General features: G+C 53.2%; 1 protein-coding gene and 1 long non-coding RNA gene across 5 annotated transcripts in view; one reads left to right on the forward strand and one right to left on the reverse strand.

Moving 5' to 3' along the window:
• Positions 1–15173, forward strand: part of GSG1L (GSG1 like) — a 231142-nt gene that overhangs the window by 201015 nt on the left and 14954 nt on the right. For 3 of the 4 annotated variants that reach the window (XM_038539981.1, XM_038539984.1, XM_038539983.1), the window contains one exon: positions 3735–3902. In XM_038539981.1, coding sequence (XP_038395909.1) covers positions 3735–3902 — 168 coding nt within the window. The remainder of the gene's footprint in view (positions 1–3734; positions 3903–15173) is intronic. The other variant, XM_038539982.1, reaches the window with a different exon arrangement.
• Positions 1770–14591, reverse strand: LOC119872175. The gene is made up of 3 exons (XR_005360758.1): positions 14332–14591; positions 3040–3148; positions 1770–2225 (listed from the first exon to the last, which is right to left on the reverse strand). It is a non-coding gene; the product is annotated as an uncharacterized LOC119872175 (long non-coding RNA).

Consider the following 15173-nt stretch of genomic DNA (forward strand, 5'->3'; position numbering starts at 1 on the left):
AATAGACCCACACAAATAGGCTGAACTGATATGTGACAAAGATGCAAATCCATCCAGTGGAGTGGGGGAGGTAGCCTTTTCAACAAATGGTGCTGGAACTATTGGACATTCAGAGACAAAAAAAAATCAATCTAAACTCTATGCCTTGTATAAAAAATAACTCAAAATGGGTCGTGGACCTAAATAAAAATTGTAAAACTATACAATTTTTAGGGAAAAAAAAATAGAAAATCTTTGGGATCTAGACCTGGGCAAAGAGGTCTTGGATTTGGTATCAAATGGATCAAAAGCATAAATGGAATATATAATAAATTGGATTTCAACAAAATGAAACACTTGCCTGGGCAGCCCGGGTGGCTCAGCGGTTTAGCACCTGCCTTCAGCCCAGGGTGTGATCCTGGAGACCCAGGATCGAGTCCCACGTGGGGCTCGCTGCATGGAGCCTGCTTCTCCCTCTGCCTGGGTCTCTGCCTCTCTCTCTCTCTCTCTCTCTCTCTGTGTCTATCATAAATAAATAAATAAAATCTTGAAAAAAAAGGAAACATTTGCCCTGTTACAGACCTTGTTAAGAGGTTGGAAAGACAAGTTACAGAGGAAGAAAGTATGTGTAAGCTACAACGTCTCTGACAAAGGCCTAGTATTTAGGATCTGTACAAACACTCAAAACTCAACAGTAAACAACAACAGCAGCAAAACAATCCGATTAGAAAGTGGGCAGAAGAACATGAACGGATATTTTGCCAAAGAGGATAAACAGATGGCAAGTAAGCAACTGAAAAGATGTTCAACACCATTAGCCATTAGGAAAATGCAAATGAAAACCACAATGAGGTGTTACTACACATCTATCAGAAGAGCTAAAATAAAATAAAATAAAAAAACCAAAGTGACAACGTGACATGCTGGTGCAGATGTGGAGAAACTCTGTGATATAAAGGAACAAATGGTTGATACACACAGCAGCCGGGATGACTCTCCAGAGTATTATACCAAGTGGGAAAAGCCAATCCCCAAAATACGTGCTTTGTGCTTCCATTTATGCAACGTTCTTAAAATGACAAAGTTGGAGAAATGAAGAACTGATTAGTGGTTGCCAGAGGTTGGGAGGGGAGGGGGGGTGGCTGTAAAATGGCAACAGGAGGGATCATTGTGGTGATGGATAGAGACGCTCTGTATCTTGACTGTATGGGTGTCAATATGCCGGCTGGGGACTGTATTTGCAAGATGTTACCATTGAGGGAAACTGGGTAAAGGGTACATGGATCTCTCTGTATTATTTCTTACAACTAAATGTGAATCTATAATTATCCCAAAATAGAAGGTTTCATTTAAGAACAAAGAATAATAAATAATAGGAAGAAAAGCTACAGGAGAATTACAGGGTGTGGTGAGGGCTGAGATGAAATCGAACAGGGGTGTGTGACAGGGAGAGATGCTCCTCCTCTGGTTGGGTCATCAGATTTGGGAGTTGGACCCGCTCCTAGATTAGATCCCTGACCGTAAAGACTAGAAATTCACTTTAAAACTAAGCTATGTAAGAGAGAGGAATCTATAGAAAGTAATTGTCCAAGAACTTGGGTTGCCAATGACAGACACTCAATCCAAACTGGCTTAGGGAAAGAAAAACTCATAAAGGAATTGGGGCTCCCATAGCTGAAAAATCCAGGGATAATGGCTTCATCTTAGGGATCTAGCTCTTTTTCATGGCCCCCCTTTGAGTCAGCCTCCTTAGCAGGTTGCATAGTGGCAACATAGTCCCCAGAGCAGCTCCAGGCTCAGATGCCACCAGCTTGGCACCCCAAGACAAAGATTTCCAAGAGTCCTGCGATTGAATCTCATTAGCCTGACTTGGGTGTCACATGCCCATCCTTGAACTAATTACTGCATCTAGAGGGAAGAGATGATCTCATTGACCAGGTGATGGCCGTGTGATCATCCCTAAAGATTGAGGGTGAAGCCAGCTGCACACAAACCACATGGCCTCAGAGGAGGGGAGCACCTGGATCCTTAACAGAATGGATGCTGGTCAGGCAAAACCAACCTGTGTATCCTCGTGGAATCCCAGGAAAAGCCCGCTTCTTTATTCTCCATCCTCATGTTCTGAATTTGCACCTCTGTAGTTCAAACACACATCCCACGCTGAGCTAGTCTTGAGTGTCATTGCTCCAAGGAGAGAATATCTGATTGGATCACCTTCGGTCAGATGTCAGCCCTCATCCAATCATCTGTGAACAGAGGTCGGGATCACCTGCTGGACTCTGATGGACAGGACAGTTCTAAGAGGGGCTGTCACAGATACTCAAGAGCTTCTGGGAGGTCTAAATTAGCTCCTTATCATGAAGGAACAAGGAATCTATTAATGGTTTGGGCGCTAAGGGATAGGTGATGATAGGGGATCCCTGCAAGAAAGGCTGAATTCTCATACTTCCCCTTGCTTTCCTTCTGGGTGTCCTGGGGCTGACGAAGAGAAGAGCAGTGGGTGTGAAGGTGGGCTGCACCGCATGGGGGGTGATATTGAGAGAACCAACAGGTAGCTGGCAGAAGGGGAGGCTGGATGCCCTGAGACAGGGCCGTAGCACTGAGCCCTTGATTTGGAGGAAACCAGTCATCAAGGCAGACACTGGGGAGCAGGGACCTGGACACCAGACTGGGTACAACAACCAGGGCCAGGCAGGTCCCCACTGCTGGTTCTAAATGTTACTGCCCAGTTTTGGCCAGAGGAAGTAGGCAGGAGGCCACTTCTCGAATGGACCCTGGGTCGGAGAAGCCTGGCAGCCTGGCTGGCTGAGCTCCGAGCCCCACACCCCCCTTTCCTTCTTTCCAGTTGTGGATAGAAAAGATGCTCCAGCTCTGGCTGGCTCCGCATACACATCAGGTGAGTGTGGCCAAGAGTGGCCAGCTGTGCTTGGAGGAAGAGCGGAGCAGAACGCCACACGGGTCATTGTAACTTAATCTCTCAGAGGGAGAGTTTGGAAATGAAGCCAGACAGGAGTGGTAGTAAGAACCTTGAAACTGCGGACGGTAGTAATGACAGCAAACCTGTCTTGGGTGCCTACTGTATGCTCCAGGCGCTGTTCTGAGATGTTTTGAATGGCTCATCTCCTTCAATCTTGGCAACAACATTGTGAGCTGGTGCTTGTTATGTCCCCTAAAATGACATGAGGAATAAGAGGCAGAAAGGTCAAGCAACTTGCCCAAGGTCACACATGAACAGAGGTAATTTAACCCCCACGGAAACCAGCCTTTAGGGTGTCTGACCCCCCCTGCTTCTCTATTATTAACTCCAACTAATCGCACTCTCCCTCACTCCAGCGTCCCAGCCAGTCTCTGGACTGTTCCTACTGCCTTGCGCCTCCACACCTTTGCACACGCCCTTCCCTCTTCCCACAATGCCCTTCCCCTGCTGGCAAGCTCTCTCGTTCTCCAAGACCCCATGGAAGCATAGTTGTGTTCTGGTGACCTTCCTTGAGGCTGGCACCCTCGGATGGAAGGTCTCGCTCTTGTCTTGCCTCCCAGTGATGAACTCTTGTCATGTCTGCGTCAGAGTGTACAGACTGTGAGCAGGGCAGGGACCAGATCTTCGTCTTCTCCACAGCAGGACCTGCTCTAGTCTGGCCCAGAAGATGCAGCTGTGCAGGGTTGAATGCATGTCTGGCAGGGGGAGGGGAGAGAAGGGGGGCTTCCTGTCCCCTGCCCACCCTCACTGTGGCACCTCTCTCCTCGTCTCTTGGCAGCCTGGCGTGGGGCTCCTTTACCTGCTGCATGGCAGCCTCTGTCACCACACTCAACTCCTACACCAAGACGGTCATTGAGTTCCGGCACAAGCGCAAGGTCTTTGAGCAGGGCTACCGGGAGGAGCCGACCTTCATACACCCTGAGGCCATCAGGTACTTCCGGGAGAGGTCAGTGCACATGGGGTCACCTCTGGCCACCATTGGGAATCCAGACCCCGGGGTTTGGCCTCAGTGGCCACAGGGCTCTAGTCAAAAACTAGAGTGAATGACCTCACAGAAGCATAGTAGGGGGTAGTGGGGTAGAAGGGACAGGCTGGGGGAGGCAGAGTTTGGACCCCACTGTGTTGGAATTTCTGGGACATTTTGATATTTTATGAGACGTGAGGTTGCCTTGTGATCAGAGCCCAAGAACCCAAGAAGAAGAGAACTGAGTCTGGGTGTTTGCTATTTAGCCTCATGCTTCTTAGGGGCATACAGAGAATGAACTGTGGTCTCCTTCTTGGGCTCTGTCACAGCATTGAGTGAAAAGAGGACCCAGCAGTGGGATTGTTGATGACAAGTGGAAGAGTCCCTCAAGATCAGGGACTACATCTGATCACTTGAGTCCTCAGAGTCTAGCTGGGAATAGAAGTGCCAATAAATTGTGTGTGTATGAATGGGTGGATGGATGGTTGGGTGTATGTATGTATAGTTGGGTGGGTGAATGGATGGGTGGATAGTTGGATAGATGGATGGATGAATGGGTGGATGGGTATATGTACATATATACGGTTGGGTTGGGGGGTGGATGGATGGATGGTTGGGTGGGTGGATGGTTGGGTAGATGGTTGGATGGTTAGGTGGAAAGATAGATGAATGAATGCATTTGTGGATGCATGGATGGATGGTGGATAATGGACAAATGGAAGGACAGACAGGCACATAGTTAGCATATTTCCTGGGACCACCTCCTAAGCAAACTACCCATACCCAAATTCTTATCACAGGGTATGCTTCTAGGGGAGCTGACTGGATATGCAATGATGCCTTTTAATGGCAGAGAATAGAAAGGTTGTCAGGACTGATGACAAGAATCTGAGGAGGAAAAGGGGAAGGATGCTGCGGAGCTGGGTAGCATTGAGGACCTGGACTCTGTGGGGCAGTGGAAAGGTTTCAAGCTGAGGAGTCACATGATGGAGGCCACACAGGAACCTCTCTGACTGCTACACACCCTGTCATCTGTCCTGTGCCATGTAGGTCTCCTTTCTGTCCCTTGAACACCGCAAGCTCAACCCCTCTTGGGGCCCTGGCCCTTGCTGTGCTCTTGCCAGCAGCACTCACTCAGGTCTCAGCTTGAACATCATCAGCTTGGAGAGGACTTCCTTAATCACTCGGTCTCAGTTGGTCCCACGCACTCTGTCCTAGTCACTGTTTTTTCGGAGCGCCTACACAACCTGACCTTATTCTGTTTATCTGTTTGATAGTTTGTAGGCTGTGAGCGCTGTGATAGACTTGGCTTCGCTGTCTTGCTCCCCGCTGTATTCTGAGCGCCTACATCTAGGCCAGGCACCAAGTGGGTGCTTTTTTATTTTTCTTTGCGTAACCAGCTCAGTCCTTCTCTCTGGAGACCTCAGGCCTGGCTGTCTCATGTCCTTTCAGCTCAAACTTCATCATCATTGGGCAAATTCAGCTTCACAGCACCCCCATGCCAGAGTCCCAGGTCAGGTGTCCAGTCTGGGGACCAGGCAGCTGTGGCCAGGGAGTTCAGGCAAACAGGGTGCCCATGGCTGTGGACAGAGCGTGCTCTCTGGGCAGGTGGCAGTGACCAGCATAGGACGGGACCTGCAGTAGGCACTCAGGAAACATTTATAGGAGCCGTATAGACAGCTTGATGTCTAAAACCGCCCCTGAACACTGTGTCCTCAGCCATCCGCTCGGCTGCAAGAGAGCCTGAGGCAGCCACGGGCAACCTTGTTTTGCTGAGGCAGAAAACAGGACCTCATAGTTCTCCATCAGCGAGAAGTTGCTGTTTTCTGGGGCCCTGGTTGAAACTGTCCCTATCAGCTCAGGCCCCAGCCATGTGGGGGCAGACGAACGGTTCCCAGCATATGTGCAGCATATCACTTTACACGTTCATAACTTGAACATTATGCAGAGGTTCATCAAATTTTATTTCCCTTCCTCTCTGAGGAGAGCATTTCAGCTTAGCTGGGCTGTTCTAATTTCTTTTTTTTTTTTTTTTTTTTGTGCCTTCCCTACAAAGAGCTCAGAGTGCATGGATCTCTTTCTGCCCAGGTTTGCAAGTGGCCCAGCAGCAAGCAGCAGGGCTCAAATTCTGCAGTGGCCAGTGTCCTCAAAACTGCAGCCATGGACACCAGGGGAGAGATCTGAGGGGCCCACCTGCCTATACCCCCTACTCCTTGAGGGGTGGGGTGTGCCCTGGAAGGAGCAGGGGTTTGGGGGGCCTAACTCGGAGTGCGTGGGTGTTCCAGGCCTGTCACTTCACTGTTGTGTGATTTGGGGCAAGGCTCTGTCTGGGCCAGTGTCCTCTGACCCCCAGAGGGAGAGCCCAGAGCCACCAGCATCCTGGGAAGTCACACTTTGAAAACCCAGGTAACATCCTGGGCACGGTACTGCATTTTGTGTCAGTGAGTCTGTTTCTCTGATGCTGATGTGAAATATCAAGCTCGGTAATGATTAGGTGATTAGCTTAGGAGACGGCATTTTGAGATCTTAGGAATCTAGTAACTGTATTACTAACCACAGCAGGCATATGGTGCTTGCCCCGTGCCAAGTACTCTTCTTGGGTCCCCGTTTCATAGATGAGAAACCAAGGCACAGAGAGGTAAAGTAAATTGCCTAAAGTCCCACAGCCGGTAAATGCCAGAGTTGGGATTGAAGCGGGCCACAATCAGTGTCGTGACATGTGGGCTCTCAGGACTGGTCAGCAGCCTCTCTGCCTGGCATGGAGGTGGGAGCCGGGCTTGCATGGGTGAGTGAGGGGAGTCTGTGGGACTGTTGCAGTGTGAGGGCGGGTGTGGTGCCCTGGGAGAGGGTGCAGGGCCTCCCCACTGGCCCTGCCGTTCCTGTCCCTGGAATTGTGGGTCTCACTTCATCCAGGCCTGCCCACTGTGCTCCTGACTGAGGACAAGGTGCCGCCCTGCCCTGCGGGGGCTGATGCAGCAGGAAGGGACTAGTCTGTCACCAACCCCCCACCCCCCTCCTGTTGCAAGTCTCAGGACAAGTTGGGCAGATTCTGAAGTCTTCAGGGGTTTTGCAATTCAGGTGTGCGTGTGTGTGCCCGCACGTGTGTGCATGGGAAGGGGCCACTGTGCATGCGTGTGGAGCGGGGCCGGGGAGCCTCCCCCTGACTCTGAGCAGGCTTGCCAGGTCTGAGAAACGTCTGGAATTAAGCGCTCCCAGTCACCCTGCTTGCTGTCCCCGCAGAGGGCATCTTAATGGGGCCTCCTGAGGGGAGGGTCAGAAGCTGCTGAATGAAAGGTAAATATTTGCAGACCTGGCTTTCTTGCATGCTTAATGTTGGGATCTGCTTTAACATCTTGTGGAGAAAAGCCAGACTTGTTGGATTGGACTCTAGCAGGAATTGAGCTGCACGGAACAGACATGCCGCCTCCCTGGGGAAGGCCACAGGGGTGGGAGAGCCAAAGTCCCCGAGCTTCCAGGGAGGACTGCCTTGCTCCCCTGGTGGCATCCTCCCTGGGGAATCAGATCACCCGCCCTCACCTTGTGCTCTCAGCAGTGGAGTGTCCTACTCCCTGAACTGGATTTACCTATTAACCCCTTTCCTGCCTTGTTTGTGTCTGCCTCCTTCCCACGTGCACGTGTGCACACCATGCACGCCGCCAGAGAAAGCAGGGAGTGGTCTTTCTGGTTTCCACTGGGTCCTGGCACCTGCAGCCTCAGGGGCTCAATAAGTCATGTTACTAACTATCCATAAAAATTACATCGTTCCTCACCATGCAGAGCTGTACGGTGCTTCCCGTCACGCACCCGGTGTTCCTGGGTCTGGCCTGCGTGCACTCATTTAACCCTGGATGTGCTCATTAACAAGTGGACCAGGGTTGAAATTAACTCCCCGGTTTACTAGCTGTGGGTCCCCAGGTAGGTCACGTCCTCTCTTAGAGCCTCAGCTTTCCTGCCTGGAAAATGGACTGGCACCCTTCCTTGCGGTTTCGTTTTGAGGATTACATGAGACAATGCAGTGAGGTTTTGGTTGTAAAACTGGGGAGGGGGGCCTCCCTTCCCCTACCTGCACCCCTGCCAGAAACCTCCCTCTGTATAGCGCAAGGAGGACATGCTCCCTGCCTGAGAAAGGGGCACAGCAGGTGCTGTAAGCTGGCAGCCCTCGGAGAATCCTGCTGAAAGATGTGCTCTGTTTGGTGGTTTAAAAATATTTAAATTTTGGCTGAGTTTTAAAAATCAGGAGATTTTGTGTTAAAACGTCAAGATTTTTGCTTCTCATGGGAAAGCTGCAGGTCTGGCCCCCCTGTGCCCCTGCTCTGGCACAGTGTCAGTGGGCTAGAGGAGGAGATCTGCCTTGGGAGTCCCCCAGGCTCACTAGAGGAGGAGCATCTGCCTTGGGAGTCCCCCAGGCTCGCCTGTCACCTGTCCTACCCCTGGCTCGGGGTCCATTGAGCACAGCAAAACAGTGCAGCCATGGGGTCTCCTGGAGGTGACAGCAGGCGGAGGGCCCAGGCCCACCCCAGGGCAGCTGGCGGATAAAAGGGCTTTCAGAGATGAGACCCTTGAGCCAAGTTTTTAGAGACACGTGCCTTGCTCGCCAGCCAGATGGGCAGCGGGTGAGAGAAGGCGTTCTCAGGCCCAGGCAACAGCACGAGCAGAGGCCAGGAGGGGGATCACACAAGTGTATTTAGGAAAATCTGAGCAGTTTGGGTGATTTATTAGCGGAAGTTGGACCTGGGTCTCTGCTCTCTCTCTTCCTCCCACAGCGTTGGGGGTGGGGGCTGGTGGCCCCAGAGAATTTAATATTACCAGCATGAGACCGTGGATTAGGAGCCCTCCCCCCGCCTCCTTCCTGGGTGGCACACAGCCTTCCCTAGGCCCCGAGGCCGACCCTGAGCACAGACCTGAATGATGGGCACAGACCTGAATGACTCCTACACCATTGAGGGCCTGAGCCCCCTCTTTATCCATCTCCCTGCCTGGTACAGAGGGGGGCTCTCTGCTGTCTGCTCCCTCCCATCTGTTGTAGGGAAACTCTTGGAAGGGCTGTCTCCACTTTGTTACCTCTCTGTCACTGTCTACCATCCCCCCCCACACACACACTGCCCCAAACAGCTCCCAGGGGCCCTGACACTCTGCACACACACCGTCCTCCCTCAGCCCCAACAGCCACTCCTCTCCTCCCCCATTCTGTTAAATGGCCATGCTCCCGGGGCCCTTTCTGGGCCCTCTTCTGTCCCCATTTGACATGAGTCTCAGTGGCCACATGTGTGCCAGGACTCCCACATCCTCGTCCACCCCTGACAGCCTGGCTCCATATCCATCTGCCTCATTATCGCCTCTGCTTTGCATTCTCAGAGTCACCAAAAATCAGCATGGCCAGGACTGACTCATGATGGTCTCCACCAAAGCCAGTCCCTTCGCTTTGTCTCTCTGTCCCCCTGTGGTCCTGCGCCCCTGGGAGCCCTACGTGGTGTTCATGCATCTGGCCTCACCCCTCCCATCTGTGCCCCCCCAGCAGGATACCCCTTCACTGTGCCACCTCTTTCCCATGGCTTCCTGCCTAAAATGTCTCAGTGATTTCCCATGGCTCTGGGACAGCTTCTCACCATCACCTATGCGGCCCCGCCACCGCCTAGCCTCACTGAGGGCCCTGGTCCCCTTCCCCTACACACAGCACCCCCTGGACCCTCATGGTTCCCCAGTCGGGTGGTTCTGCCTGCGTGCAGCTGCTGGACCGCTGGCCTCTCTGCCTGGGGTGTCCCCTGCTCTGCCTTGTTGACGGTCAGCCCTCAGCTGGTGCCTGCAGCATTGACCCTGAGGCAGACAAATACCTCTCCGTCAAGTAACTGCCCCGTGAACCATCCCCCAGACACTCAGCTCTAACCCTGCAGTTACTCGGCAAGGCCCATGGGACAGGGACCCATGTCCACTCCCCTATTTCGTTCCTCACGAGAGTGACTGAGATGAAGAGCAGAGAAGAAAGCCTCTTGCAAGGAGCTTCTTGGCAGGTCACTGGCCAGTCATTTAGGCCAAGTGACCTATGCCCTCTGGGAGCTGCCAGTGGGCTTGCCTGTGTGACCTGTTGCCCACCGTTTCCCTAGCCAAGCTGAGAAGCACCACGCCTCGGCGTACTCACCTTCTTGTATTAGGCCGAGGAAAGTGCTTTTGAGATAAACCAAGTCTCGAGCCCCCGAGAGGCTGCAGAGGGTGGGGCGGGGGTGCCACGTGTGCTAATGATTATTTCGTTTTCTAAGTCGCAATTTCCCACCCGTGCAGTTCTATCTCAAAGTGCTCACATCTAGAGGTGTCGGTTAAAAACCGAGTGTTGGAGAAATGAGAGAGAAAGCTCAACTGCACATGGCAGTCAGGAAAGGCGTTGACAACGTGGATGGGTATTGTTCTTCGCTGTTATTTTCCCCAAATGTTTCCAATCGTGGTGTATTACTCATAAGATGGGAAGAGCAAAAAACAAAAGAAAGAAAAAAGAAAGGAAGAAAGAAACAAAGAAACAAAGGAAGAAACAAAGAAACAAAAAGCATCTTTAAAAAAAAAAAAAAACCCATTCATTTCCCCCTGTCCTGGAATGGCGCTTTTGATATGAGGTTCCAGAATCTTAATTTCCTACTTAGAGCCATCGATTCGCCAACATTCCTTTTAATTCCAGCCTGTATTCCGTTGCAAATGGATCATTTCGGAATCCCTGTGTCCTTTGTCCTCTGCGACTGTCCCCTAGATGTGGAGCCTCTGAGACGTGTTCGGTCACAGCACCCCCTGGCCCGCCTTTATCCGCTTTCGCGGCCCGCGTATCCCTTCTCAGCGCCGCCCGCGCCCGTCCCCGCTCCGCGCGGGTCCCCTGGAATCGCCGTGTGTTCTGCAGAGGAGCGCGGCCCCCAGCAATGAGAGCTGACCCCGCGGAGACGCAGGCCCTCGGCTGCTCCGTGACCAGACGGCGGCCAGCGCGGCGTGCGGGGAAAGCTGAGCGCACAGATGGGCTGTGGAGTGCAGAGCGATCAGAGGGAAGCAGGAGAACATCTGGAAGGAACGGCCGCTCCCTGAACTCCCCCATTTTCTCCTAAATACCAGCCAGCTGGAGGGGACGTGAAAAGTGGGGGGGAGTTGGCCAGAGGGCCTCCGGCCACCATGGTGTTGCCTACGTGTAGCTGGGACCGTAGAGGGGGACACGGGAGGCCTGGGTCCACTGGGTCACAGCCTAGGACACGAGGACGACGCAGCCAAAGCTTAGAGGAGCCCCACGCGTGCCCGAAGCCGAGGGTCCAGCGTCTGGCTCCCCAGTGCGATCCTGGGAACCGGTTAGAATGCACTCTCAGGCCCTGCCCCAGATCTGCTGAAGCAGACCGGCCGCTTGGGGGACTTCGGGGCACTGCCCAGCTCAGGAAATGTCAAGTCGGAGCAGATGTAGTCCCGCTGCGGCTTGGGGAGATGGACATGCCCAGTGGATCAAGGAAGGCCCTACCCGCCAGCACCCCTCAGAGTGTGGCCTCCCCCACCCAGGGCCCGTTTGCAAACATCCACAGTGACGTGAGGACAGGAGCTGAAGTAGAAGTTTGGAAGCTCTCAGATGGCTGAGCTTGCTGGGACACCCAAGCTTGCTTTCCTATGTGGTTTTTTCCATTTCCTCTTCCAGTAACTCATTTTTATTATATTTTGCTTTTTAAAAATATTTTATTTATTTATTCATGAGCAACACAGAGAGAGAGAGAGAGAGAGACAGAGACAGAGACACAGGCAGAGGCAGAAGCAGGCTCCATGCAGGGAGCCCAACGTGGGACTCGATCCTGGGACCCCAAGATCACACCCTGAGCCAAAGGCAGATGCTCAACCACTGAGCCACCCAGGCATCCCTTTATTGTATTTTACTTAAAAAAAAAATTAGTCCAAGGTAGATTGGAAATTAAGGGGGGAAACCTAAGTCCTTTGTCAGACAGGTTGAGGAGCATGCACAGCCCAGACTGCCAGTACATACTAGGAAGTGACTGGAAGTTTGGAAAACAGAAGCCAGCCTGTGGCCATGAGAGAGGGGCTGGCTTTGAGGATGATACCCGCAGGACCACGGGAACGGAGAACATTCTGGAAGGGCTGTGCTGGGGAGGCCCTGGGGCTGCTTTCACAGCAGAAAGAAGATCTGATGGAGCCCCTGGCTGTGCTGACGTGACCCGCGGTGGCCACGTTTGGCCCTGGAATCAGGCGGGCAGGTATTGGGGGGCCTCCTGAGGAGACAGGGCAGTGGTTCTGGGCCACCTTCAAGCCCTCAGAGCCTCTCTGCTTCCGTCACTTCCCTCCATCCATCTCTTCTCTCAAAAAAGAACCAATAGCCAGTCTCAGCTGGAATGGAAGTTTGGGTCACTGGGTGGTGGCTGTTACCGTGCAGTCACACCAGACACAGCTGTTTGCACATCTGCTGGCAGTTCTGAGGGCCGGAACTGGATGTTCCCCACTTCCCTCCAGGACCTCACGACGCAGGCAGGTGTAGCCCGGGCGGGTGTGCCTGCGAGTCCCCTGGGGGCCGGGGAATCTGCAGGACGCAGTGGAGGACACTCCAGGTACAGGGACCGTAAGGCTGAGTTCAGACCGCAGCCCGGCGCTAGCTGCAGCCAGCCTGTGTTGGCTCGGGGGAGGTGGGGGGGAGCAGCGTGCGGCTCCTCGGTCAGTGACGTCACACTCTCACCTTCACATCAGCCAAGGGGCGTACGCACGGAGGCCGCAAAGGCCGGCTCTTGCCTTCTGTTGGAGGGCCAGCCATTCACCTTCACCAGAACCACACCGCTCAGCTTGGGACAAGTCCCGGGGCTACCTCAGCCTTGGTGTTCCCATATGTAAAGTGGGGATGATGGTACTGATGGCAGCAGGAGCCTTGGTTGGGGTACAGGTCTGAACAGGTGCAAAAGGACCCCAAATGGTGAGGATTAGGACGATTTATACAAGTGTATTTTGCTCTCACTTGAAAGTCAGAGCAGATACCGCAGTTCCTCATTCTCACCCAGGCTTATCCTCCTCGCTGGGCACCAGCCGAGCTTCTGCGTGGACTCTCCTTGTCCCCAGTTGGGGAAGACTGTCTCTCCTAGGAGCGAAGGCTGCGTGTGACCCGCTGCGGGTGCGCCCTGCCCTGAATCCAGAGGTGTTCAATGCCTTGAAGCCCTTTCTCTGCTTCTTCCAAAACACCCCCTTTCCCCGAGGTAGCACATGGCTCAGGTCTAACAGTCAGAGTGGCAGAAAGGGTGTGTGTGTGTGTGTGTGTGTGTGTGGCTTTTGGGGGGGGCGAGGGGATGGGAACTGGTGAACATGCTAAAACACTATCCTTCCACATCAGAAACTGTATGGGGTGGAGTCACAGGGGGACAGACCATAACGCCCCCCCCCCCCCCCGGAGATAAGGCTGATGATGACCATAGTAATAATGACGTGATGAGAACTCCACAGACACATTGAACTTCCCACGGACTCATTCATTTAATCCTATAACCAGGGCAGCCCGGGTGGCTCAGTGGCTTAGCGCCGCCTTCAGCCCAGGGCATGATCCTCGAGACCAGGGATCGAGTCCCACGTTGGGCTTCCTGCATGGAGCCTGCTTCTCCCTCTGCCTGTGTCTCTGCCTCTCTCTCTCTCTCTCATGAATAAATAAATAAAATCTTAAAAAAAAGAAAATCCTATAGCCACCCCGAGAGGCAGGCGCGATATTACGCCTGTTGATCAGAGGAGGAAATCAGGCTTGCAGGTGACCAGGACGTGGTTAGACTCAAGCAGCTTTCAGAGGAGATGCCCGACAGCCGCAGAGGGAAGCACAGAGCGGGTTCACGGAGGACAGAGGTGCTCGCTGCCCACCTGCCGCCCCTGCTGAGCACTGCATGCATCCCGGCGCCACCGCCCATTTACCCTTCAAGGCACGCACTTAGAGTTGTGGGTACTTTCTTGCACCACCGTTAAAAAAAAAAAACAAAAAACAAAAAACAAACAAACAAACAAAAAAAAACACCTGTCTTTAGAAAGCACATAATATTTCCTGCAGGAAATCACAGTTCAAATCAAATATAATTGTCACCCAGTGCCATTTGCCCTTGTTCCTTTTCTTTCCATGCAGAAAGAAAGGAACCCCATGCAGGCTACTCTCAGCCTCAGGCTGCCTTTACTCCTTCCTTCCCCCTCCCTCTGTGCTGACGTTCTTGGGGGTGCCTGGTGCCAAGCACCGGGCTCGACCCTGAGGTCTCCAAGGGCAGAGCGAGATAAACTCTGTCCTCTTCCCTCAGACTTCAAAACGTACCAGGGAAGATCGACAAGCGAATTTAGAAGTAGTGGTGGTTAACCTGCTAGGAGCCCTCGCTCTGTGCCAGGTACCAGCACCGGTGTTCACAACCATCGGCGGGGCAGTGGTGCTGGTCTTCACCGTCATGCTTACCATCCTGTGCCGTTGCCACAGAGAAACCTCTAGATCGTGGGATTCTGAGCAGTCGGGTGAGCTGCACAAGACAGGTCTTTCCAGAATGGCCACACGGTGCAGCAGAAGGACGGGCCGACCAGTGTGGGTCCAGCCCCCAACCTGAGAAGTGAGCAGGTCAGGTGGCCTCCAGCAGGCTGCCGGTCCCCGAAGCCCCTGCTGGTCCTGACAGGTGGCTCTCAGCCCTGGCCGCACTCCCCAGGTCACTTCAGCCGGCCTCCCAAGTTGAGACCCACTGTTAAGACCAGGGATTTACATGCTGTCTCCCAAAAAAACAAATCTGGCTCACCACCTGCTGCGAATAAACGTCTAGTGAACACACCCGTTGGTTTGCACAGTGTCTGCGGCTGCTTGTGGACCACAAGGGCGGCTGAGTGGTCGGTGACAGAGAAGCCTCATGTCGTTACTACCCAGACCTTTCTGGGAGAAGTTTGCCAATACCTGTACCAGGCAGGTGTCCACCCTTCCAACCTGCTTAATTAACACTCTCTGGCCTAAAACTTAGCATAGTAAGTTATGATTATTTGTTTATGTGCATAACAGGCATGAGCTTCTGGAGGCAGAGGCCCCTCTGAGTCCTGCCCGTGGCCCCCAAGCCCACGCTCACTGATTGGCAGGTGTTCATTGATACGTTAACTATTGAGCTTTGGGCTTCTTGGCAACCAGGTCTCCGTGACCAGGGGTGGGGAGGGACCAGACCAAGGTGGGGCTGTTCCTCTCCTTAAACACCAGCTCCTTTGCTCACTGGCTCCCCTCCCCAGAGCTCAGACTCCCAACAGAGCCCAAGGAGGAGCCCAGCATGA

The sequence above is a fragment of the Canis lupus genome, chromosome 6 (assembly GCF_011100685.1).
Source record: "Canis lupus familiaris isolate Mischka breed German Shepherd chromosome 6, alternate assembly UU_Cfam_GSD_1.0, whole genome shotgun sequence".
NCBI lineage: Eukaryota > Metazoa > Chordata > Mammalia > Carnivora > Canidae > Canis > Canis lupus.